Here is a 23,745-nt window from a genome sequence, read left to right on the forward strand (position 1 = left end):
AACAGGCCTAATTATTCCCCATACTGTGTGGGTCACACTTGTCAAGTGCCCGAGGAGAAACCTTGATTCAGTGCCTATTAAATCCCATATTTTTTTATGACAGGTCACTGTTATGCTTTTAAAGAGTTACATTTTATAAAAATTAGTTAGTAGAGTAGCATTTAGGAGGCAGTACAGGTTATAGGAAATAGGATGACACATCAAAGGACATTGAAATAGGAATTAAAAGGCAGAAAGCCTGAGTTCTGGGCCCACTTATGTGACTTAATAACTTTGGGCCCTTAAAAAATTTCTTTGTCAAAAATATGTTGATAAGAATACTGGCTCAGAGCCTGAATTAACATGGGCCCAATAAAATGTGAAGAAAACAAAAATTAAAATGGTAATTTATAATATGTAAGACTCCCTCTTTCTCAGCATGAGGTGCTCCTTGTGTATTAGTCCATTCTCATGCTGCTAATAAAGACATACCCAAAACTGAGTAATTTATAGGGAAAAAGAGTTTTCATGGACTCACAGTTCTGCATGGCTGGGGAGGCCTCACAATCATGGCAGAAGGTGAAGGAGAAGCAAAGGCATGTCTTGCATGGTGGCAGGCAAGAGAGCATGTGCAGGGGAACTGCCCTTCCTAAAACCATCAGATCTGGTGAGACTTATTCATTATCGTGAGAACAGCATGGGCAAAACCTGCCTCCGTGATTTAATTACCTCCCACCTGGTCCCTCTCACTACACTTGGGGATTATGGGAACTGCCATTCAAGATGAGATTTGTGGGGGGACATAGCCAAACTATATCACCTTGCATAGAGTCCCCTGTGAACCCATGGACATGGAGAGAGGTGGCAATAGAAGGTCACGGTGGCTCTCTCGGGGACCAGAGGTGACTGTGCACACAAGAGCTGCATTGTCCTTCCTTCTTACTTTCTGCTCTCTTCTACCATCTCTGAAACCTTCCCTAGGTGGAAATTCATAAGTTCCACTCTTTATCTGGGCACAGCATTTGCTGAACTTGTTGTTTACATTTTACATAATTAAGAGACTTGATCAAATAAGAAAACCATATGAGAAAGCATGTTGAATACATAAATATACTTTATTATGTTCTTCCTAACACACCACCACAATTATGCAAATCTCTCTTTCATCCTATTGGTATTCATCACCTTCAATACTTTAAAGTTTTTAGCTATGGTCGCATTTTGCCAAATCATATTTAATCTGATTCTGACTCTGCTCAGATTTTGTTTTGTTGGTATTATTTCCCCAAACCTTCTCACATATTCTGTTTATAACAGATTTACTTTTCCAGTGCTATTCCAATCCCCATTGGTGATATTATTATTCCTTCTCACATATTCTGTTTGTAACAGATTTACTTTTCCAGTGCTGTTCCAATCCCCATTGGTGATATTATTGTAAGTACTTCATAAAATTAAAACAAATAAAAAATTAGATGAAATGTTCAATAGGAAATTTGGATGACTGCTTTCCTTAACATATAGTTTAAGTAAAATTCCATAATGGGGCCTTTTTAGGTTTGCATTTCTCTAAATTATTAACTAGACATAGGTAAAAACATAGGGCAAAGACTACTGTGGAAATCACATCTCTTAATGTAAAACCCAGGATGCTTAGATATGGTATAATAGAAAATATCTTTTAATATTTACACAACCCTAGTTCCTGGAGGGATGTGTAATATAATAGCTTTAGGCAAGAAAATAATTTCTATTTACTCTCAGCCTTTTATTGAGATGGGGGTTTTGTAATGCCTTGGTAAATATTATCCTCAGTTAACTATTGCTTTCTCTGTTGATCATTGCTAGGTGATACATGTAACAAATACTTCAGTTCCTTTTTAAGTTCACTTGAGCTACAGATCTCATGAGACTTATTCGCTATCATGAGAACAGTACAGGCAAAACCTGCCCCTATGATTTAATTACGTCCCACCTGGTCCCTCTCACTACAGGTGGGGATTTTGGGAGCTACAATTCAAGATGAGATTTGTTGGGTGACATAGTCAAACCATATCACCTTGCATAAAGTCCCTTGTGAACCACTGGACAGGAAAGAGGTCACGATACAAGGTCATGGCTGCTCCCTCGGGGACCAGAGTAACCAAGCACCATAAATTGGGTCCTTATAAGCAACAGAAATTTACCTGAAGTTCTGGAGCTGGGAAGCAAAAGATTAAGGCCTGGCAGATTTAGTGTCTGGGGTGGGCCGACTTTCTGGTTTATAGGTGATGCCTTATTGCTGTGCCCTCACATTGTGGGAGGGTTGAGAAGTCTCTGTCAGGCCTCTTTTATAGGGACTCATCCTATTTATGAGGCTCTACCCTCTTGACCTCATCCCCTCTCAAAGGCCGCTTCTTCTAGTACCATCACCTTGGGTATTAGTATTTCAGCATACGAATTTGGGAGACATCAACATTCACACCACAGCAATCTCATTTATGTGTGCAGGAAAGATAGGAACAGTTCTGAGAATCTTGTTTTTAACCTGTACATACGTATCCATTTATTCATTGGGTCTAATGTTATTTGAGTTTCTGCTTTCTTTCATAAATAAACTCAGACAAAATCAACTATGGCAAATGGCCTTGCCAGTTTTTGTCTGCTGTCTGTCACATACTAGGAACTTGGTAAATATTTGTGGAGTAAATTAGTTATTGACTGTATTTCACAATACTAAGCTTCTTATGTTAATTCAGGTATCTCTTTAATTATTGGTAAATTATTAATCATGGCTTCTGTATGATTTTCTTGCAAAGGGGAATGTCTGATAGATTTTCTTTTGAGTTGAAAATATACTGTTTTGGGGAAAACCCTCTCAAACTCTATTTTTCTTCTACCCTCACACAACAACAGCAATCAACACAGAAGTCTTCTGTGACCAAATGTGTGGGTTTTTTCCCATGCACGCCAAGCAGCAGACACAGCTGGGTGTCCTCTAATTCAGTTCGGACGCTATCTACTCTGTCACTCCGACAGTATCTACTGCACTGTCCACTCTCAGAGAGTGTCAGAGCCCACATGTTGAGGGTTTAGTCCCCAAGACTGTCTCATCCCCCCAGACACCAACTGCAAGTCCAGGCCTCAGAACTTCTGACCAACAGGCTTCAGCTGGGGTTCCCACAGTCCCTGGGTTGGATTTTATTAATTTGCTAGAGCAGCTCAGAGAACTCAGGGAAACACATATGTATACACGTTTATTTCAGAGGATATCACAAGGGACACAGATGGAGATATGCATAGGGCGAGTTATGGGGGAAGAGGCGCAGAGCTTCCAAGCCCTCCCGATGTACCACCTTCCAGGAACCTCCACGTGGTCAGCTCTCCAGAAGCTCTACGAACCCAGTCCTCTGGGGTTTTATGGAGGCTTCCTGACATCAGCATTTTTTTCCCCAGGATGTGGGAGGTAGGACCCTCTGTGAAATGAGGATCTTATGACCCACAATCAGAAAGGAGGCAGGGAGGATTAGAGTCCTGCCTTAGAGCAGGTAAAAGGAGGGCAGGGGAAGGTCAGAGAGATTGCTTTCTGAGGCCGGCTCCTGAGACCTGACATGCCCAATACCATCACAAGACTATAACGGGGGCTATGGGAGATATGAGCCAGGAACCAAGGAGGAAACATATAATAACAGCACGTATACCAATAGGCAGGTAATGAATTTACCTAAAATAGTCATAAATTTGTAGTTGGACTAGCTTCTTAGACTCAATACTTCTTTATTGCTTTACTCTTATAATCTCTCCTTCTTTTTCCTTCTGATCATTTCTTTACCCGTTTACCTCAAAGACAAAACACAAGGTGTGAGTGTGTTCTGGAATTTGGTTGGAGTTGATAAAAGAATAAAACATTCTATTTACTTGTACTGTTACTTTACTGTATTACTCCCCTTCTATAATCATGTCTTGGTCTTTCTCAGCAGCTCATAGTTTTACTTTTTTTTCTGTGTGTATCTTCAAAGCGGTCTGATAGTTGTACCTGTTTAGTGTCAACATCTGATTGTATTGATCGTGTCCTCTTGCCTTGTAGGAGCTATGCCTGTCCCAGACCAGCCTTCAGCAGCCTCAGAGAAGACGAGTTCCCTGAGCCCCGGCTTAAACACCTCCAACGGGGATGGCTCTGAAACAGAAACCACCTCTGCCATCCTCGCCTCAGTCAAAGAACAGGTAGAAACATTCCATTTTTGTAACATGCATTTGGGGACATTTTAAAAATTGTTTTTCTAGATGAACGTTAAAGATTAAATTATGTTGAAAGAAACTCATACTTATCTAGCACAGTGTTGGTATTTATTATATAAATAATATAATAATATGGTTATAATTCCTTATGACTCCATGTTTTGGGCAGCCTTCCTTGAAAAGTATTTTATAGGGGAAGAAAAACAACTTTATAATAAAAATTTCCTATGGGTGAAGTTTTGGTAGATTCATTGATGGACCTGATATTTAATACTATTAAACATACAAAGTGAAATAATTAGTCTTAGAAAAGATAAAATCTAATGAAAAATTAAAATATGTCCGGGAGGTTAAAAATATGTATGACAGTAAATGAATATCACATCGAAGTCAAGGCAGATTGGTTTTTCCAGTGTTTTCTGAGATGGATCTGGAAGGATGCAGTCTAAAATTTCCTTCTCAAACTAATGAAAGTCTGAACTATTCTTCCTCCAATATTACTTTGCCAAAAAATGCATAAATAAATAAAATCTGAACCTTAGATTTAAAACGTCACTTTATAAAAGTCATGTTTCTCGTAAATAAAAAAGTAGTAAATAAAGAGAGCTGGACAATCAAGATTCTTTTAGTTATTGCTTCTTCTAAACATGTGCTAGAAAATATATCAGTTTTCAAAATTTTAAGTAAAAGAGCCTGCTCCGTTTGGGTTATGTGATTTGGTGATGCTGAGTTGGCAACTTACCTGACTCCCAGGAACATCTCAGCAGAGCGAGAGCCTAAAATGGGAGCCATTAAGAATAGTAACGCTACTCAGAAAGAAGAAGGGCTCTAGAGGAAACTGATTCTGTTTCATGAGTGGAAACTGATTTAGGTAAGAGTGGGAAACCACCTGAACAGTCAACCCCCTGACAGAAAGGATCAATGATGCTATCAGTCAAAAGTGTGCCATCTGATCAGGAAGTGTTCAGCTAAGTAGGTACTCAAGGGAGAGTTGAATAGATTGAGTGGATAGTCTAGTTTGTGAAAATAGTCAGGAAGCAGGAAATTGGGTTGAGCTTTAGGCTGTGCTCCTTGATTAGTTTGCTTTCCAAAGCTCACTCTTGAGAGTTTTCTGTGTTTAAGGGGAAATGGAAAAAGGGACCACCAAGGGGGTTAATACCACTCCCCATCCTCAATACACTACCTTGTTATGGTTGGGTTATGTCATGCTTTCTTATTCATGTGTGATCTGGAAGTCTTGCTAGGCTACTAACTTCTGAGTAGTAAGAAAATTTAAAGCAGAAAGAACAAATGTAACAAAAAGACAAGACCTGTCTGCTGAAAATTATTTTATCACAAGGACATAAAGTAATTCAGAATGAATAAAAAGGCATGGCATGCTCCTCTGTTGAAAAGCTTAGTATCATCACAATATTACTGTCTCCCAAATTAGGATATAAAATTTAGGCAGTTGTAATCAGAATCCTGTGGCTGGTTGTTTGTTTCTTTGGCAAACTGGATCAAACTATTTTAAAGACCAGTGGAAGTATAAATATATGAGAATGCAAGGAAAGTTTTGAGAGATTTTATGTCTTTTTTTTCCATCTTTTTTTTAATTTATTATTTTATTTTATTATTTTTTTTATTATTATACTTCAGGTTTTAGGGTACATGTGCACAATGTGCAGGTTTGTTACATCTGTATCCGTGTGCCATGTTGTTTTGCTGCCCCCATTAACTCGTCATTTAGCATTAGGTATATCTCCTAATGCTGTCCCTCCCCCCTCCCCCCACCCCACAACAGTCTCCGGAGTGTGATGTTCCCCTTCCTGTGTCCATGAGTTCTCATTGTTCAATTCCCACCTATGAGTGAGAACATGTGGTGTTTGGTTTTTTTGTCCTTGCGATAGTTTACTGCGAATGATGTTTTCCAGTTTCATCCATGTCCCTACAAAGGACATGAACTCATCATTTTTTATGGCTGCATAGTATTCCGTGGTGTATATGTGCCACATTTTCTTAATCCAGTCTATCATTATTGGACATTTGGGTTGATTCCAAGTCTTTGCTATTGTGAATAGTGCCGCAGTAAACATACGTGTGCATGTGTCTTTATAGCAGCATGATTTATAGTCCTTTGGGTATATACCCAGTAATGGGATGGCTGGGTCAACTGGTATTTCTAGTTCGAGATCCCTGAGGAATTGCCACACTGACTTCCACAATGGTTGAACTAGTTTACAGTCCCACCAACAGTGTAAAAGTGTTTCTGTTTCTCCACATCCTCTCCAGCACCTGTTGTTGCCTGACTTTTTAATGATGGCCATTCTAACTGGTGTGAGATGGTATCTCACTGTGGTTTTGATTTGCATTTCTCTGATGGCCAGTGATGATGAGCATTTTTTCATGTGTCTTTTGGCTGCATAAATGTCTTCTTTTGAGAAGTGTCTGTTCATGTCCTTCGCCCACTTTTTGATGGGGTTGTTTCTTACCAATCATACCAATCACAGTAGTACCCAATGGGCCCAAAAAAGAATGGTCTTTGTGTAAAACATAATTGAGAGTTCAAAACAGATTCAATTATACATATATGCCTATTCACTTGAAATTCGTGTTTCAGTTCATTACAAAGAAGTGGCTTACATGGTGTTGTCATAACTGACCGGACATCTGGAAGAAAATTAAAACTGTTAACTTACAGCATAATGAGAAATAAATATCACAGGGAAAAAAAATGGTAACTGTAAAAATAAAACCATTAACATATTAGAAGAAACTCTGGGGAAAGAGCCTTGTAAACTAAAGGTAGGCAAAGTTTTAAGTAAGAGAGGAAGTCCAGAAGCCATACGTAAATGGTCGATGAGTTTCACAATATGAATACTAATAGTAATAGCAAGACACAACTCAAAATAGCAAAGAAAAATAGTCCAAGAGAAAATATGTGCCACAAGTATAATGACGTGTTGATAAAATTAATATATGAAGACTTCCTAATGTTGTTGAGAAAAAGAGAAATAAAGGAATACAAAATTAGGCAAAGGATATAAACAGAAGAAAGATGCAAGAAGAAAGATGCTAGCAAGTAATGAATGTTTAGAAATGTCCACTCTAATGTACCCATCGGGGACATACAATTTTAAGTGAAAGTAAGACTTCTTTTTAATCTACCAGGTAGACAGCTGTTGAAACGTAGTTTATATTGTATGCTAGGTAAGAGTTAAGATTTGGAGGAATCCACATTCTTTTTCATTCCAAATGGGAATATAAATTGCTGTAATTTTTTCGTAAAATGATTTGTTTCTGTGCATTGACATTTAAAATGTTCAATAACCATTGATTTAGTCATTTAGATATATATTCTGTAGAAATTAGTGACTAAATGGACAATATTTTATGCGTGTCGAAATTTATTATAAAATTATTTGAAATAGCCAAAAATACGGATGGCTTGGTGAAGAGTTGAAAATGTTATATTCTTTCTATAAATATTATGCAGTCGTTAGTAAAAATGAGTTGGGGCTATATGTTTAATCTTTGGGGAAAAAAATCCATGAGAATTTTAGAAAGGAAATTACATAGTATGGTATTATCTTGTTTTTAAAAACTCAGTACATTAGATATGTTTTTGGTTTATACATATTTATGAGCATCTAGAAAAGTATAGAAGGAAACAAATCGAACTATTAACATTGATTAGCATATGTGTTCTACAGTTAGATGGAGGTGGAAACAGACTGAAGACATAGGGGATTTGGGTGGCAACAGAGCCAAACTATATCACTGTGAAAAGTTTTTTTTCTGAGGAATTAAAAAATGTATTATTCATTTTGGGGCAGCAAAGATGACTTTTTTTTTTTTTTTCGGTGGCACGTAAGTAATTTGGGGAGGGATGCAAATGTATTCTGGAAACTTGAGATAGAGAAGCCCCAGGTGCCCAAGTCAGAACCTGGGAATTAGGTCCCACGTGCAGCATCTGCCTAGGTAAAAGCATAAATCAACAAGCAGCAGACTCCATGAGCTTTTTGGGGATGGCCTGATGCAAACAACCAATCTTATCCTTCATTGGGGGATTTGTATCCTAAATCATTCTTAAAAGTTCCTTATTTTTTTTCCTCAAGTCTAGAATATTATCTGTGGAGTGAAAGCCAAGTTGTTTCTTTAAATTTTTATCTGAATTGGGCTTAAAGTAGTTAGCAGTGGAGTTAAAAATATAAGACAACCATATGTAAAGAGTTTTAAAATAGAAAAAATATAGATGAAAATTTCAGGAAACTCTTTAGTCAACATATTATCAAACTCCAGATGATTTTTACAGACTAAAAATAAACTTGAAATTGAGAGCATTTGTAACTCCAGATACTCTATTGTTACACTACTTTTCATTGTTCTTTTAGTTCCACAATCATTACAAACCGTATTCTTGATTTTAGAGGATTTTTTGAGTACCATTATTTAGAATATTGGTGTTTCAAAGGTAGCAAAACAGACATTCTCTTCCTTTTACTTGTTTTTCTTATTGTACAAAATATAGGAAAGTAAAAATAAGACATTTCTGTGGGTTTGTTTTGTTTTTGAGATGGAGTGTCGCTCTGTCGCCCAGCTAGAGTGCAGTGGCATGATCTTGGCTCACCATAACCTCTTCCACCTCCACCTCCCAGGTTCAAGTGATTCTCCTGCCCCAGCCTCCTGAATAGCTGGGATTACAGGCGTGCGCCACCATGCCTGGCTAATTTTTTTTTTTTTTCCAGTAGAGACAGGTTTCACCATGTTGGTCGGGCTGGTCTCAAACTCCTGACCTCATGACCCACCCGCCTCGGCCTCCCAAAGTGCTGGGATTACAGGCGTGAGCCACCGCGCCCAGCTGACATTTCTGGGCTTTCACTATGGGGCAAACCACGACACTGAGTACTTTATATATGTTGTGTCATATGAAGCCACAAGGAAGAATTTAAAAAGATTCATTTAAAATCTAAAGAAACTAGATCTTTTACATCATCTCTTGTGAGGATAGCATGCCTTCCTTTTTATTCAGCTCCTACATTTAGAATTTCAAAAGTAACTTACCTCTATATATAACAAGAGTACTACTTGGAAGAAGTTCATTAACTCGCTTAATTAGTTTTCTTCCAGTGCCACATATCATTGCTAAATCTTTCAGCATTATTAGTGTTACTATCATGTGCAACAATAATTTCTGATAACACAATGTGTTGTTAGGGAAATGACCTATAACTATTAATCAAATTTCAGATGGTATTTTGGGAAAGCATTTTATAAAATTAATGACAAAATTATCATCCAAGAAAAAGCAGAAGTTATAACACCTTACGAAAGGTCAAGAAGATAGAGGATTATCTGCAAAGACCAGTGAAGTTTATATTCGTTTAGTCAGAGAAGGGAAGAATTATCCATAGCATAGTGCTACCAGTTGAACTTTCTCAACATATCAAAATTTAAATGAAAATTACATGATTGCTGAATTTTTGTTTCTTGTTTCAAGCCAGGGTGGATTAGAAATGAAAAAAAAAAAGCATGAATTTCCTTTAATTTTTATTGCAGAAACTCAGCTGTATTAGGAATAGTGATCATCTGTTTCAAGCGGTGAATTGAGAGATAAAGGTGCAAGCTAGGAGTCTGTAGAACTGGGTCATGACACATGATATGGTTTATAACAAGGAAGGGGGAGCAAGGATCAGAAAGCCTTGTGAGTTTTATATGTACAGTACGGAAGGATTGTAGATAGATTGACCAGATGGGGTGTTTAGACTTCCAGGAGGGTAAAGAAAGAAAATGAGCGTGTATGTAAAGTTATGAAGTTCATGTATGAAGGAAAGGGATGCTCAGGTAGCATGAGGTTGATGGGACCACCTGCATTTGAAGTGTATTTGTTTACTTGTTAACCCTGTGCATCAGAAAAATGATAAATTATAAATCAAGGAGAAACGAATCATAAACTACTTATTCAAGTCTTGGGAATGTATGCTGGGACTTCCAGTTATGGATGAATAATTCTAGAACTCTACATAGATCATCTCTGTCTCTCCACCCCTGCTTCCTGATGCTCTGTTATGTGTATTCTGTTAGTTACTGTAAGTTATTTTGATTTTCCCCCTGAAACTTAATATTTTCCTTAGTTTCAGCTTATAACTCTCCTCAGGACACTTATATACCTATCTGTCCTTTTGATAATTCCAAACTCCATTCCAAGAATTAACTCATTTGATTGTTTTATGCTCTGTTCTATTTAATAGTATTAGTTGTTGGGTTTACAGAGCACTGGAGCTATCATGGGAAAAAAAAGAGACTAGGGTGTTATATGCTAGATTAGAAAATAAGCTTTTAGTATGTGGGGTTTTGTAATATGACAATATAGTGCTTCTAATGCCTCTGTCATATTTATTACTACAACTCATTGTTAAATATTCATATGTAAAATCATACTGAATATGTAAAATGTGGTGTTTTAGTAATTTTTATGAATTTTCCACTATAAAGGTGTAATTCATGCATATTGTGTAAAAGTTTAAAACATTAGATAGGAAAAATAAATAAATTGGTTTTTTTTGGAAAATTTACCACAAACAGAGAAAGCTGCAAATATTTACGGAGATTTTCTTCCAGACTTTGTATATGAATATAAGATTATCTGTACAAAATTTTCATTTTGCTTTATAAATATTTTATCCTTCTTTGTACATTTAACCTTCTGTGAGGAGTATTTTTTTCATATCATTTAATATTATTTCAAACATGTTTCTAATGAGTATGTGATATAGATTCACTGTGAATTATTTAATATAATTGTGTTTCACATTTTTACCTTCGTTGATCTTAGATTGATTCCGTTTTCTCAGTATGAAAAAAAGTGACATGTCACACTTCTTTGTACATTAATCATTGGGTCTGCTTTGACAGACACTGCCTGTAGCAAAGGTTTGAAAAAAAGAGATTCAAGACTCTTAAAAATTCGCTTGGAAAATATGTCATCATTAATTACTGACAAGGGCCACTGGCAGGCCAACAAAGCAGGGGCTCCTGGGGTAAAATAGTCAGTGCCCTGTGCAGGGTTTACACAAAGCGAGAAATTAACCCATAGAATATTCTAGAGGAAGCTCATGGGAAAAATGTTGATTTTTCAGAGAAATGGAACCAGATATAGTAGGAATAGTCAAGAAAAACACAGGAATTATTTTAGAGCAAGGAAACAATGTTCACTAGTATCTCAAAATAAAAATGTTTTTTAAAAAAACAGACAATACATTCCTTTAGTTTACATATTTTTGTAAAACATGTATTTCTATAAAATCTACATGTGAAACACTTCCTCAGATATATAATTAAATCATGTATTTTTCCTCTAATGATTATTTTGCTCAGTATGTTTTATGATCAAGAAACTGAAACTTTGTTTTACTTCAAATTCAGTGCTTTTTCCCCCCACTACACTACACAACCTCATCATTTAGATAAAGTAATAGGCCTACAATATGTTGTCTAATATTTTTCTGAAGAAAAATATTTTTCTGTGACCAAGATTTTGCTAAGGTCAAGTTAGTATTCTCTGCCAGTCTCTTATTTAACTAGGAGAAGAGAATAGGGAAATTTATACGTTAATTTGATCTGCAAATATTTAATTTGATCCACAATGTATTTTTAAAAGGAATCACTAATAACCTAAATACAAATAATTTAAGGAACTACTATACCTTATTTTTTAGTTAATTGTATCGGTAGAGAAAATGTGACAGGAAGGGAATACTGTGGGTTAGACACATTCTTACTTTAGTTGAAAATTTCTGTTGCTGGGCATCAGTGGCCTGGACTGGAGTTATCTCTAGCATGCATCAGTGACACAGGTAAAAATGCCTGAGGCAGCCCATCGATCATGTTCAAGTTGCTGTCACTGGGCTGCAATCAAAAAAGGCACGTGCAAGTTCATGCCCTGGGCTCTAAATGAGCTGGCTCTGTGGCCTCCCATGGAAAAGTGAAGATTAGCATCCTCCTTTTTCACTAAGGACAAGTTCTGACTTTCACATTCTACTCATAGCCTCAGGAAGCAGCTGGGCCACTTGCCTAATTACTGTGAGAAAGAACAACTCAATATCAATAAGGCAAAAAAAAAAAAAAAATCACTTTTGACAGGTAATCTTCAGCATTTAGAGAGACATTGCTAAATAGCTTCATTCCCCAAGTCAATAGATTTAGTCATTTGGGGATGCATTTTTGCAAGTTACACATCGTTTAATGATAAAGAAGTTATGTTCAAATTTAAAATTACTTAAAAGTCTCTGTAACTATTCCATAGTTTTTATAGGAAATCATAAACAATTCCACATATAGTTTTGACACTGCCGTATCTTCCATTCTGAAAAGGAGAACTCTGGAATATCCACCGAAGGTGTTTAAGTCTTTTATTTGATTCAGAACTTTTGAAATACCACTGTAGCCCTGTTGGCCAGCACCCATGCCCACCACCTCCACAACAGAGGAGGAACCCTCCACCGAAATAGATAAGCTTGGAATCCAGCCCACCTATTAACAAAGCCACTTCTATTAAATTATTTTATTAAATAATACCACACCCTTGAGATACTGTTCAGAGACCTGAAATTGCCTAATAGAGACCTCCTGTCAAAAGCCAGAGGCTATTTATTCTTAAAATGAATCTAGTAGAGTGTAAATCCTCTCACTTTTGAGAGCTTTGCTCATATTGAAAACAACACCTCATCCTTCCACTGGAATGCCCCCCAAGAACACAACTTGAATAATGCTGCAGTGATTTGGTAACTGTCTTTATGGAGACCCAAGATAAGAAATTACCATACTAGGAGCTTTACTGGTTTGTTTACTGACATTGAAAACCTTTCTTCAATAGTTAACTATAGTCAACTGATTTAATATAAATGAAACATTTCAGTAATAGACATATTACTCTTACTACTAGTAATAATAATTGAATAACTGTAATACTTTCTTTTTTTTTTTTGAAATGGAGCCTTGCTCTGTCGCCCAGGCTGGAGTGCAGTGGTGTGATCTCAGCTCACTGCAAGGTCCGCCTCCTGTGTTCACACCATTCTTCTGCCTCAGCCTCCCGAGCAGCTGGGACTACAGGTGCCTGCCACTATGCCCGGCTAATTTTTTGTATCTTTAGTAGAGACAGGGTTTCACTGTGTTAACCAGGATGGTCTCGATCTCCTGACCTCGTGATCTGCCTGCCTCGGCCTCCCAAAGTGCTGGGATTACAGGCGTGAGCCACCACGCCCAGCCCAATAACTGTAATATTTTTCTAACTCTCACCTAAGCTTATTGGATGGGGAGGGGGCCTTGTCCCCCCTCCTTACTGTTGTGTCACCAGCTCTTGGAGCAGTGCCAGCCACGGAGGAGGTGTTTAGTATGTTTATATTGAGAGTATGACTTAGGAATGAACTTACTGTCTTTTTCCATTTTATTTTAGCACAAAAGTAAATGTGTTGCTTAATTGTGGTAAAAATCCTTAGTTACTTTTGTGGTGCAGGGGTCTCATTTCCAGTGTTACATTGATCATATACTTTTTCCCTTATTTTAATGGTTGTATTGGGTCTAGATCTTCCATTTGGGCTGCCTGCATATTGCTTCAGAATGCGTCCATTGACTGATGAATCCTAGGCCCCCAAATTGCAATATTTTCTATAAACAACCTCAATCGAAACTCATTTAATCAGGTGGAATGAGACATTTTCAGTTTAATATGAGGTTTATTTATTCAACTATATCCTTCATTAATAAAATGTCTTTGTCTCTTTTTTGAAACTAGACTGTGTGCCTTGTTTTAGTTAAAAGGAAAAAAAAACCTACCATATTAGTACATGAATCAGCAACTTTACACGTAAAAAACATACAAATACACTTGATTATTTTTGTTTGTGTACAATTATGCCAAGTTTATCATATTTGCTGAGAATCTCCTTCAGTGATTTTTAACTGCTGTTTGAAAGCATACTCTTCCCCAGAGTCTCAGAAAAATCCAGTTATTTGTTTTAGTGCTTATTTTGTATGCTTTTTGTGTTTGGGAGATTTTTCACGTATTTGTGCTTGATGAAACTCTTGATGTTGTCATATTAAAATGTTTTAATCCTTCCAGATTTTGAAGTAATTTTTTGTGTTTACTATTTATCTTTATGTTTAATGGTGGCGTGTCATATGTGTTTGATATGGTTTGGCTGTGTCCCCACCGAAATCTCATCTCAAATTGTGGTTCCCATAATCCCCATGTGTCATGGGAGGGACCTGGTGGGAGGTAATTGAGTCATGGGGGCAACTACCCTCCTGCTGTTCTGTGATAGTGAGTGAGTTCTCACAAGATTTGATGGTTTTATAAGGGGCTTTCCACCTCCACCTTTGGTCATTCTTCTCCTTCCTACCACCATGTGAAGAAGGACATGTTTGCTTCCCCTTCTACCGTGATTGTAAGTTTTCTGAGGCCTCCCAGGCCCTGTGGAACTGGGAGTCAGTTAAACCTCTTCCCTTTATAAATTACCCAGTCTCAGGTATTTCTTCATAGCAGCATGAGAATGGACTTACACAGTGTTGTATATGAGTAGTTCTTTTATTGTTGGCACTTTTCTATTTTAGCACGTTTCCTTTTGAGCACATTGGTGTAGATGGTTCCAAGAGAGACAAAAAGCATACTTACCTGCAACTGTATAACAATTAATTTCAGTCTCCTCTTCAGTTTACGGGAAATAGAATATTCATAGAAGAAAATGCTAGGAGAATTTGTGTTGAAAAATTTTAAGTACTGTTATAGCAAATGCTTTATTCCTGTCCCTGGCTCATGTGAAGGTTTACGTTTCAGCATCTTCTTAGGAGAAAACTCTTTGTGAAAATGGTGTCTTAAAGCAGTCTATTATTGAAAGCTACTTCACTAAAATGTAAAATATGAATATATTTTTATATCAACACAGGAAGTGAGTAAATAGGTGGTTTTGTTAGAAATGTGGACCCTAAATAAAGATTGCAGGAAGGTGAATTAAACAGGGGAATTGTGATGATAAACTTAGCCTAAAACTCACTATGGCAAGTTGTCTTGTTTCAGAGTGCTAGATCACAGTCTCCTATGTCTCCCATCCTTCTTGTGGTGAGAATCTGATCCTGTCCCATTAGATGAGTTGTATATTTCCTCTTCTTCATTCCAATTAGGCTTAGGACTATGGTGGAAGGGAATGCATGTGACTAGGGCTACGGGGAAGTAGATCTCCTGCCTGGTTCTTCTGAGATGCTCATTCTTAGAAACCAGTCATCATGAGGTGAACATGCTCAAGACCCTTGTAAAGAGGCCCATATGGACAGGTGTGCAGTCTCCAGGCACGCAGCACCATCTGAACTCCTGGCTGATGCCAGCACCGACTTAGCAGCCTTTCCAGTGAGCCATCAGCAGTGGAGCCCCGAGCCCCAGCTAATGCTGTGTGAAGCAGAGGCCATCTGTCCTCATTGATATTTGGAGACAGAGGACCAAAGCAGATGGGGGTTGTAGTTTCAAGTCAGTAAATCTTGAGGTGATTTGTCACACAGCAGTAGATAACCAATTCACTCATTTTTTCCACGTTTGTAAAAAATCAGTCATGTTAGACCATTTGCTCTACTTCTAAGTCTTATCATTCTGTGTAGCCTCGGTGAATTTAAAAAAAAAAAACAGCTTATTGAGATTTACTCACATACCATACTGTTCCCTTATTTATGTGGTTTCAGTATATTCACAGTCACTCCAGGAAACCACTGTTAGACTTTCTGCTTCTGTAGATTTTCTTATTCTGATTGTTTTATGTAAATGGAATTACAAATATATGGTCTTTTGTAAAGGGCTTCTATTGCTTATCATAATGTTTCAAGTTTCATTCATGTTGTGGCATGCATCAGGATTTCATTACTTTTTACTGCCAAATAATATTCCATTGTATGGATATACCTCATTTCATTTATGCAGTCATTCATTGATGGCCATCTGGGTTGTGTTCACTTGTTGTCTATTGGGAATAGTGTTGCTATGAATATTTGTGTACAAGTTTGTGTGGACATATGTTTTTATTTCCCTTGGGTAATAAAAACCTAGGAGTGGAAATGCTGGGTCACATGGCAACACTAGGTTAACATTCTGAAGAACCGCCAGGCTGTTCCTGTATTTTATGAGGATTACAATTTCTTCACATCCTTGCCAATACTTGATATTTTCTGACTTTTTTGACTATAGGCAGAATAGTGAGCTGAGGTAACACTGAAATGAACTGCTAGACCAGAGCCTAAGAACATCAAAAAAATTCCATGGCAGAACAACAACACATTTAAAATATGTAAATATTATATTTAAAAATATTAGCAATATATTTAGTCTGTAGACAAAATAAGCTCCCAAATATGAGTCGCGGCAGCATACCCACGCCTGTGAAGAATATAGAAACCAAGTTACATGTGTTGCAGGTGGGAAAACCAATGATGTTTGGCTTGCAAACTGTGGGTGGTCGGGTGAGACAGGAAGGGGGTGCTGTAGGAGCTGTCTTCAAACATGGTTATGCAAAAGAAGAACCAAACTTTTGTTCAATAACTGTTGTACAACTGAGAAGAGCATTAGGATAAAGGGTCAAAATTTAGGAGAGGCAGGTGTCAGTCTTGTGTCAGATATGAACCTCAGTTACAAACTTGAGGAACTTTAAGCCTGAAAGGAATAACTCAAAGACTTAGGTAGCGCCCTATGTATTTGGAAGGAACAAATAGGTTTGGGGTTTACATTGCTAGTGACAATGGCAAGTTTTACTGCAGATCTGCCTCGAGGATGTGTTCATAAGGTAGACTTTTTTTTAATGGAAAAAATGTTCTGAAAGATGCCAGCAAATGACAAATTTAGGGAAGTACTCTCAGGTATGGCCAGTTCCTGCTGTCTCTTCGGGAAATTCACTGACAAACAGTAATCAATGACAGACCTTTTGACCAGTGGGTGGCAGCACAGAGACGTACCATCGCTTGTCAGTAAATGTGCTGAGATGCAGTTCTTTTTAGCCTGGGGTGTGGCTGGGTAAGCTCTTTGCACTGGCTTCATCCATTGCCTTGCACAGCATGCTCAAAATATATTATCCTTTTCTAACTACCATATGAAACTAGGACAGGATACTAGGATATGAAAACAGTTGGAAAGGATCTGTGGTGTGTGTGTGTGTGTGTGTGTGTGTGTGTGTGTATCATATATATCAGAGCTACCCACAAATTCAAAGAGAGAAGTAGTGAAGTCCTAGATGTTAGAATTAAGCAAGGAGAATCTGAATGAATATCTGTGAGGGACTTAAATTAGAGAGAAGATTTAACTAAATGAACTAAGGTCTTCTCCAAATTATAGATATTGTTAAATCCTGACATATAACTTGTTAGTTAGTAAAATCTACTTATTAGTATTTCATCACTAAGTATAAATATTGCAAATTATTTTTTAATCTTGACAACATTTAGATATAGTTTTGTTGTTGTTCCTGCTAAGAATCTTTCCTCTGTGGTCTGAGATATCCATACTTTGTAAATATGTAGTATCTATAACAACAGACAATATATTATGTAGCGTTAGAAACCATTGTCTCCACCACAAGTCTAGGTAAGGGCTTGAGGTAGGACATCTGATTATCTTTGTTAATTAGGGAGAAAGTCACTCGGTACTACTGGGCTGTAATCGATTTTAAGGATAAGTTAAATTTTCATGGCTTCTGCCATGACACAGAGTAAGCTACGCGACACTCGCTTCTCAAGGAGAAGTATGCCATCTTGTTTTAAGGGTTTATTCATAAGTGGCCATGGAGTGTGGGCTAATATTCTGCACAATGGAAAAAGTGATACATTTGGAATCAGTAGACTTACTTCAGATTCCTCCAGCATTTTCTTACTGAATGGCCTTAGTTATGTAACATTTCTGAAACTGATTTTTATTATCTGATAACATGAAGACAGATCTCAGTGTTATAATGGAATGTATGCATATAATAACACATATTTTACAAACACGTATTAGTTTATTAGGATGCCCATGGAAATCTGTGCTCCTTAGTTGATATCAGCTTGATGAATTACTCTTTGCCATCTCTCTTAGACAATTAAGCAGTAAATAATATGCAGTCTCAAGCTTCGGATTAAATCAGGAAATCCAATGGTGAATCTGGAGTTTCTTTAGTCACTAAGGAAATTGGGAGAGAGGAGAGGATATTTGGCAGAGAAAAAAATAATAAATTAGCTTTCAGAATTTTACTTATTGACAGATTATTAGATGAGATAGTCTATAAATATGCTGGAGAGAGAGTGCAGGAGGCATTTCAGAGCTCATTGATTAACTTCAACATGTTACATTTCAGTGTTCTGGGAGAAGATGTAGATTTTTTTCCCTCTTACTTTTCTTATTTATATTTTTTTGTAAAAAAAGAAAAAAAAACGTGTTAGAACTCTTGATAATCAGGTCATTTTTGTTGCTGTGACTTAAAATCCTCTGGATCGCAAGTGTATTTGCAAGTCCCATCACCTGCCAATGTCTGATATGAAGAGGCTTTGGGGAAATCAAAGAGAACAAGTTGTGTTGCTCATCTTGGTCAGTGCATCGAATAGTTACTGTATGTGAATGAAGAAGGAGATATTTCCTACAGAAGCGGGAACTCAGAGCCACAGATGACCAGTAGAACAGGAAGTTCTGGGGTTTCCAGAAATCTTGGGCAAGGCGAAATTGTCACAAAAGGTGGGATAGGAGACTCTAGGTAGTCCTCATTAAATCTCGAGAACATTACCCACTATTTGAATTATGCTGTGCAAAGTGCCCTTGTGCCCCTTTGAGACATCTTCCTTCTTTTGGATTCAATGGAAAGGGCCTGTCGTAGTGCCTGGAATAGGGAAGCTGCTCTTTGCATAGTAGCTACAAATACGAATACTGAAATTATTTTATTAATTGATAATGAGTAACAATAGTAATAAATTTCACACTTAACCACTGAGATTGAATTGAATGTGTGAAATTCATTTCAGGAGTCTTGATGTTTTATTGCCATTGGGCTATTTTATGGAAGTCAATCAAGTTGTCTATTTTGTTTAAATTGTTGGAATATATTTAAGAAGGTGTTAATAGCGTTAATAGTGATGTGGTTTGGCTGTGTCCCCACCCAAATCTCACCTTGAATTGTAATAATTCCCACATGTCAAGAGTGGGGCCAGGTGGAGATAACTGAATCATGGGGGCAGTTTCCCCCACACTGTTTCCATGGTAGTAAATAAGTCTCATGAGATCTGATGGCTTTATAAATGGTAATTCCCCTGCACAAGCTCTCTTTTCCTGCCCCCATGTAAGATGTGACTTTCCTTCTCCTTTGCCTTCTGCCATGATTGTGAGGCCTCCTTAGCCATGCTGAATTGTGAGTCCATTAAACCTCTTTCCTTTATAAATTACCCAGTCTTAGGCACATGTTTTTTTTTTTTTTTTTCACAGTCTCTCGCTCTGTCACCCAGGCTGGAGTGCAGTGGCACAATCTCAGCTCACTGCAACCTCTGCCCCCAGGGTTCTAGCAATTCTCCCACCTCAGCCTCCCAAGTAGCTGGGATTACAGGTGCCTGCCACCATGCCTGGCTAATTTTTTTGTATTTGCAGTAGAAATGGGGCTTCAACATGTTGGCCAGGCTGGTCTCGAAGTCTTGACTTCAGGTAATCCACCTGCCTCAGCCTCCCAAAGTGCTGGGATTACAGGTGTGAGCCACTGTGCCCTGCCAGGTATGTCTTTATTAGCAGTGTGAGAACAAACTAATACAGTGAGTAAGGTGAAACACATTTTCTTCTTTTCAAAAAACCACTTTCGTAACAAAATTTCTAGTATCAAGACTAGTACTTTTGGACGGGCATGGTGGCTCATGACCATAATCCCAGCACTTTGGGAGGCCGAGGCAGGTGGATCATCTGAGGTCAGGAGTTTGAGACCAGTCTGGCCAACATAGCAAAACCCTGTCTTTACTAAAAATACAAAAATTAGCTGGGCATTGTGGCACACACCTGCAGTCTCAGCTACTCGGGAGACTAAGGCAGGAGAATCTCTTGAACCCAGGAGGCGGAGGTTACAGTGAGCCGAGATTGTGCCACTACACTCAAGCCTGGTGACAGAGTGAGACTCCATCTCAAAAAACAAACAAACAAAAACACAAAAATTAGCTGGGCATGGTGGAGGGCACCTGCAATCCCAGCTACTTGGGAGGCTGAGGCAGGAGAATTGCTTGAACATGGTGGAGGAGGTTGTGGTAAGCTGAGGTCGTGCCATTGCACTCCAGCCTTGGTGACAGAGCAAGACTCCACCTCAAAAATAAATAAATAAAAGACTAGTACTTTCCAATTTCTTAACTGATGGGATTCAATTTTAGGTTAAATGAATGAATGAATGATTAAATAAATAACAACTGTTAGAAATTGTATATAGAGAGAAAATAAGTAAATGAAATTTAATATATTTAGGTAGATGCAAGGGTTGCAAGGCTGTGATGTGAATATTTCAATAGCAATAATACCTCGCGTTTAATTTTAAAAGAGTTTAACTCAAGTAAATAATCTCTCTTATTCATAGTAATGCTATCTGGGCACATGCTTGAATTTGACCTTTTTGATAACATACACATAAATAAGTGAATGAGAAGTTACATTTATCCTTTGTTAACTTCTCTCATTTATTTTATTATTTAAACTATTTAGTTAAGTGTATAACTAAATTGCAACTCTTTTTGTTGTTGGGTTTACATTTTTCAAGAAACATTACGACTTGATAATGATGTAGTATCACATCAGACCTGGTATAAAGGAATCCGGAAGTTACTATGGGAAACCCCTGATGAGTGGCTGTCAAGCCCTAATTGCTCACTCTGGCTAGTCCAGATACCCCATGCTCATGCTGGTCGTAGAGGATGGGTGGCCCCAGAGTGGTTACTTGAACAGATGCGGACACATCAGTGCATTTTTCTGAGTCCTTTCATCCCAGCATTATTATGTATTGAACGAAGTCTCCTTGTCTATGATAGAAAGTTTGGATAATTGGAGGCCTTGTTTTCTGCCCTGTAAAGAAAGCTAGAATGCTTGGTTGTTGAACTTTTTGGATTCAGTGAGAGATCCCAGTATTCTTCCAATAAATTATTTTTTGTTGTTTAATTTCGTTTTTTGTCATTTTCATCTTTTTGTTTGTTTAAACTAGCTCACATTGACCTTCTGTCACAACCAAATGAATTCTAACTAAATCATGTATTTGGCACCTGGATGGGTCATCTCTTTATAGGCAGGCTCATAACATTTCCATTTCTATCTTAAGACATTTATAAGATGCCTTTAAGAAGCTATGCATGAATTGAAGCATTCCAGAATATTGACTCCTGGCAAGGCCTCCTAGAACTGAATTCCCAGAAAAGAGTAGGAAGGGTAAATCTACTTGTCACATGTATCTGTTATTTGGACAACTTTCTGGAGATGGTTAAAAGATCTTTTCCTTTCTTAAAAAGGCTTGACTAACAGGAGGTTTTGGAGTTAACAGTTAAGGCAACTACTGGAGAATACATTGAAAAATTCGTCAGAATGTGCCCGTCTGGATTCACTAAGAAGGAATGGTTACAAACTGCCTTGTTTTTTGTTTGTGTGTTTTCCTTTATTTTTTTTCCCCAACAGATTACCATACAGATAAAGCAGCAACAACCTGAAGATGTAATGCTTCATGATTTCAGTAAAGCATTTGGCAGACTCTCGTGATATTCTTGTGTAAAAATGAGTGAATGAGGAGTTCATGCTTGATAGTATCATTCACATCTGCTCTGGCTGTGGAACTAAACTTGTCCGGAGAGTATTGGATATTAAATTAGGGCATTTATTTTCCCCAGTCATTCTGCCTGGTAACTTAGGGCCATGAAGGAAAATTCACTCTAAGAAACGCTATCTCTCAAAAGCTTAAGGTATTTTATTTTTACATAAGTATTGTTGTTTCTCTTAATGATAATAATAAACATAATTGCTAATAATAATGTATCACAATACACATACATTTTCATTCTTTACCTTCCTGATTTCTTTTTCTTTTTTTTTTTTTTTTTGAGACAGAATCTCACTCTGTCACCTAGGCTGGAGTGCAGTGGTGCGATCTCGGCTCACTGCAAGCTCCGTTCGCCTCCCGGGTTCACGCCATTCTCCTGCCTCAGCCTCCTGAGTAGCTGGGACTACAGGCACCTGCCACCACGCCCGGCTAATTTTTTTGTATTTTTAGTAGAGATGGGGTGTCACTGTGTTAGCCAGGAGGGTCTCGATCTCCTGATCTCGTGATCCGCCCACCTCGGCCTCCCAAAGTGCTGGGATTACAGGTGTGAACCACCACGACAGGGCCCCTGAATTCTTATAATTTACATATGAGGAAGATTGTATCATCCCCAAGTTAAAATGAAGATGAGGCTAAGAGAGATCTCACAACCTATTCTGGGTCACAGACTATTAAATGTGAGAATGGCATTCAAACCTAAATTTTCCTACCTTGTAAGTGAGCTTGCTTCTCTGCTAATCTGTAAATGCATATAAATGAAGTAAAAAATCAAGGCAACCAGTGTAATGCTCTGTAACTTTACCAGAGTAAGGTATTAAGAGAGGAAGAGAGAAATTCATGCAGTAATCTTTAGAAAAATATGGAGCTGGTCATAAAAAAAATTGTCATTATCCCTAGGAAAATAAAAACATGTAAAGATTTGTTGAGATGTTTATTTTTCTGTCTGGAAGGCCGACTCCAGTCAGTTTCTGATGGGGTTTCCCTTTTTTCATTTTCTACCAATTTTAGCTCCATAGGAGCACTCCTTCCATCAAATTCATTCACTATGTTTCAGATACAATCACAAGAAATATCTTTCACTTTCTCTTTAAAAATAAATTAAGCCATCACTCACAGCAAACATATACTCCCTGTGTAACAAAGTTAAATATAGAATGTAATTTACAGTTAAACTAATATTGAACTTGTTGAGGCTACAGTCTTGTTAGGGACCTGCCATACTTGAATGGAGTCCTCAGAGTCCCTCCCCCCTGCTGTCCCCAGTGCCCTATGCCACACTTCCAGGTGAACAGTAGGTCCAGAAGCCTTGATCACTAAAGATGGCAAGTTTAGACTGTGTTAATGAATGTTTCAAACCATTTATTTTAGTCTTCAAATCCATCACATATTTCATTGCAATTTGTACCCTATGAAACTTGCAGAATTAAGGCTCTATGTTACATTTTATTTGTCTGTATTGAAATGGAGCTGATATTTAGATATTCTAATGTTAACCAGGTTGTTGCAGAAGTCTTATCCTCGTGATGAAAATACTAGGAGAAAAACTGTCCTATATATATATATATAGTATTTTTGTTTGTTTTGCTTCTTTTTATTTGAGATGAAGTCTCGCTCTGTCACCCAGACTGGAGTGCAGTGGCGCAGAGCAATCTTGGCTCACTGCAGCCTCTGCCTCCCGGGCTCAAGGGATTCTCCGGCCTCAGCCTCCTGAGTAGCTCGGATTACAGGCGCACGCCACCATGCGCCTGTATTTTTA

The 23,745-nt window shown here is 37.8% G+C and overlaps 1 protein-coding gene across 4 annotated transcripts in view; it reads left to right on the forward strand.

Annotated features, from left to right (window-relative positions):
* The window catches only part of CTNND2 (catenin delta 2), a 936,154-nt gene that overhangs the window by 161,053 nt on the left and 751,356 nt on the right, over positions 1 to 23,745 (forward strand). For all 4 annotated transcript variants that reach the window (XM_055245590.2, XM_055245587.2, XM_055245588.2 and 1 more), the window contains exon 2: positions 4,046 to 4,182. In XM_055245590.2, coding sequence (XP_055101565.1) covers positions 4,046 to 4,182 — 137 coding nt within the window. The remainder of the gene's footprint in view (positions 1 to 4,045; positions 4,183 to 23,745) is intronic.

This window comes from Symphalangus syndactylus, chromosome 16 (genome assembly GCF_028878055.3).
Source record: "Symphalangus syndactylus isolate Jambi chromosome 16, NHGRI_mSymSyn1-v2.1_pri, whole genome shotgun sequence".
Lineage (NCBI taxonomy): Eukaryota > Metazoa > Chordata > Mammalia > Primates > Hylobatidae > Symphalangus > Symphalangus syndactylus.